This window comes from Aplysia californica, unplaced genomic scaffold (assembly GCF_000002075.1).
Source record: "Aplysia californica isolate F4 #8 unplaced genomic scaffold, AplCal3.0 scaffold00158, whole genome shotgun sequence".
NCBI lineage: Eukaryota > Metazoa > Mollusca > Gastropoda > Aplysiida > Aplysiidae > Aplysia > Aplysia californica.
The window spans coordinates 919,424-922,188 of record NW_004797428.1 but is presented as its reverse complement, the minus strand read 5'-3'; the positions used below and the strand labels follow the sequence as shown (position 1 = coordinate 922,188).

Here is a 2,765-nt window from a genome sequence, read left to right as displayed (position 1 = left end):
GTGTGATGTGTGTGTTGGGGGGTGTGGGGGATGGTGAGGATAAGAGGTTGTGGGGATGTGGGATGTGCTTTTGTGGAAGATGCGGGGAATGGGGACGTGGGGTGTGGTGTGAATAAGACGTTGTGGGGAGGGAGGGGGTGGGAGAAATTGTACGTGTGGTTTCGTAGAAAAGATTGTGGCCTCACCCGTCATCTCCAAGTTGTCTACTGTTATGAGGGGGGAGGGAGGGGGGGTATGTGGGGTGTGTTTGTGTGTGGATGTATGTGTGTGGTGGGGGGGGGGGGTGCCGTAAAATCTTTACTAGAACTAAAATAACCAAAAAACCCAAAGCCCCCCACCCCCAAAACCAACATTGTGTAACATCTTACTAAAACTATCTCTTGTCTGCCCCCCCCTCCATGTAACTTCTGCTCAAACCATCTCATATCTCCCCCTCCCCCCCCACCGGCAGTGTGTAACATCATCAAACAGGGCCGCTGCACTCTGGTGACCACGCTGCAGATGTTCAAGATCCTGGCCCTGAACGCCCTGATCCTGGCCTACAGTCAGAGCGTGCTCTACCTGGACGGCATCAAGTTCAGCGACGGTCAGGCCACCATGCAGGGCCTGCTGCTGGCCGGATGCTTCCTCTTTATCTCTCGCTCCAAGGTGGGGGGGAACGCCTTGTGTGTGTGTTTTGTTTGTTGTGTGGTTTGTTTGTTTGTTGTGGTGTCGGTGGCCTAGTGGTTAGGCTACCGGACTCGTAATCGTGAGGTTGCGGGGTCGGGGGTTCGAGCCGCGGGCCCGATGTTGTGTTCTTGGGCAAGGCACTTTACAGGAATTTTCCTCACTTCATCCAGGTGGGGATGGGTACCCAGCCATAGACAGCGAAAGATCTTGTCAGTATGTTAAGTGTTTTAGCTCCTATAAATGGCTGCTTGCACTGTATGCTTCCCAGGAAGTTAAGGTTGTTTCAGAATGCTCTCCGGTCTGCTGGGGTAATAGTATAGATTGTGAAGGGCATAGAGCTTGCTGTTGAGCGGGGATTTGCACTATACAAATGCTATCTATTATCTATTATTATTATTATTTGTGTGTTTTGTCTATCGTGTATTTGTTTGATTTGTGTTTTGTTTGTCTGTCGTGTGTTTTGTTTGTCTGTTGTGTGTTTTGTTTGTCTGTTGTGTGTTTTGTTTGTCTGTCGTGTGTTTTGTTTGTTGTGTCTTTTGTTTGTTTGTTGTGTGTTTTGTTTGTCTGTCGTGTGTTTTGTTTGTTGTGTGCTTTGTTTGTTTGTTGTGTGTGTCGTGTGTTTGTTGTGTGTGTCGTGTGTTTGTTGTGTGTGTCGTTTGTTAGTTGTGTGTTTGTTTGTTGTGTGTGTGTCTGTTGTGTGTTTTGTTTGTAGGGATATAGGGTGGTCTTTATATGTTCAAGCAGTGTGTACACTTTTTTATGTAATGGTTTTCACTCTTTCTTGGTTTAAAGGTGTGTGTTTGATATACCTGTGATTTTTTAACGTTTGATGCCTATTGATCATCTCGTTGAGGACCAAAAATCAACACATCAAATTTGCAGATTTTCAATTGATACTATTTTCCAAGCTTAACATGTATTTGATCATTTCTTATCTTAACTTGTCCAAACTCAGTGTATATATATCTGATTTCTAGATCTGTGTACGTAGGGCTAAATCCCAAGAAGTAACTCGTTTTCTCTGCAGGCCTGTCGTATTCGAGTGCCGCCAAGTAAACTACGGTTAGTCATATTTTTTAAATTGTACAGCAGAGACGAAAAGCGGATTCTCTCTAAGCGTTTTGGGCGGATAAACTTTGTTTTCATAAGGGAGCCTAATGTCTGTCTTGGCATTTGTAGGCTCCCTTATGAACATGAAGTTTATCCACCTAAAAAGGCTTAAAGAAAATCTTTTTTTTGGTCTCTTCTGTAAAGTTTGAAAAACATGACATACCATAGTTTACTTGGAGGCCCTCGGGATGCAAATTGTAATTATAATTTTTATTCTTGTTATTTGGGCAGCCGCTGCGTACGTTGTCCAAGGAGCGTCCTCTGCCCACCATCTTCAACGTGTACACCGTGCTCACCGTGTTCCTCCAGTTCTGCGTGCATTTCTCCTGTCTCTTCTTCCTGGTGCAGGAGGCCAAAGCTCGGATGCCCAAAAAGTAAAAGTTTGTTGCTCGTAGAAGTTGGTGTTGTTCTTGATGGGAAAGGTTCATTGTTCATTGTTCATTGTTCATTGTTTCAGGAAGCAACATCCGTGCACTCCGGACTACACGTCCATTGATGCTCCGTTGCTCTCTTCAAAATGTCGCTGAGGGTCCTTCTACTGATTGTGCCAGTGCACATCTGGTTGAACGTTCTTCTGTTCTTTTCTGCAAGGACGCCAGGAGGGAGGGAGGGAGGGAGTAGTAGTTGTTGTGGTTTCGCGAGCTCAGTGCTTTCTTGTCGTATCTCCATTTTTTTTTTATAACAGTGAAAAATCTGATGTCTTCTTAAGCTCACACTCTTTGTTATGAACTGTTTTCACTGTTATTTAAAATGGAGATAGGACCAGAAATCACTGGGGTCGTGGTTGGCTGATGGGAAAGGAGGGAGGGAGTAGGAGAAAGAGGTGGAGGAGGGTGGTGAGAAAAGACAGGGAGGAAGGGAGGGGGAGAGCAGACAGTGAGGGAAGGAGTTTGAGAAAGAGGTGGAGAGAGGGAGGGAAGGGCGAGAGAGGGAGGGAAGGGCGAGAGAGAGAGAGAGAGAGAGAGAGAGAGAGAGAGAGAGAGAGA

The 2,765-nt window shown here is 45.8% G+C and overlaps 1 protein-coding gene across 1 annotated transcript in view; it reads left to right on the top strand.

Annotated features, from left to right (window-relative positions):
* LOC101861122 (manganese-transporting ATPase 13A1) overlaps nt 1-2,765 on the top strand; it is a 32,373-nt gene that overhangs the window by 26,384 nt on the left and 3,224 nt on the right. Inside the window, exons 23-24 of the mRNA XM_005097588.3 lie at nt 452-648; nt 2,011-2,153. Coding sequence (XP_005097645.1) covers nt 452-648; nt 2,011-2,153 — 340 coding nt within the window. The remainder of the gene's footprint in view (nt 1-451; nt 649-2,010; nt 2,154-2,765) is intronic.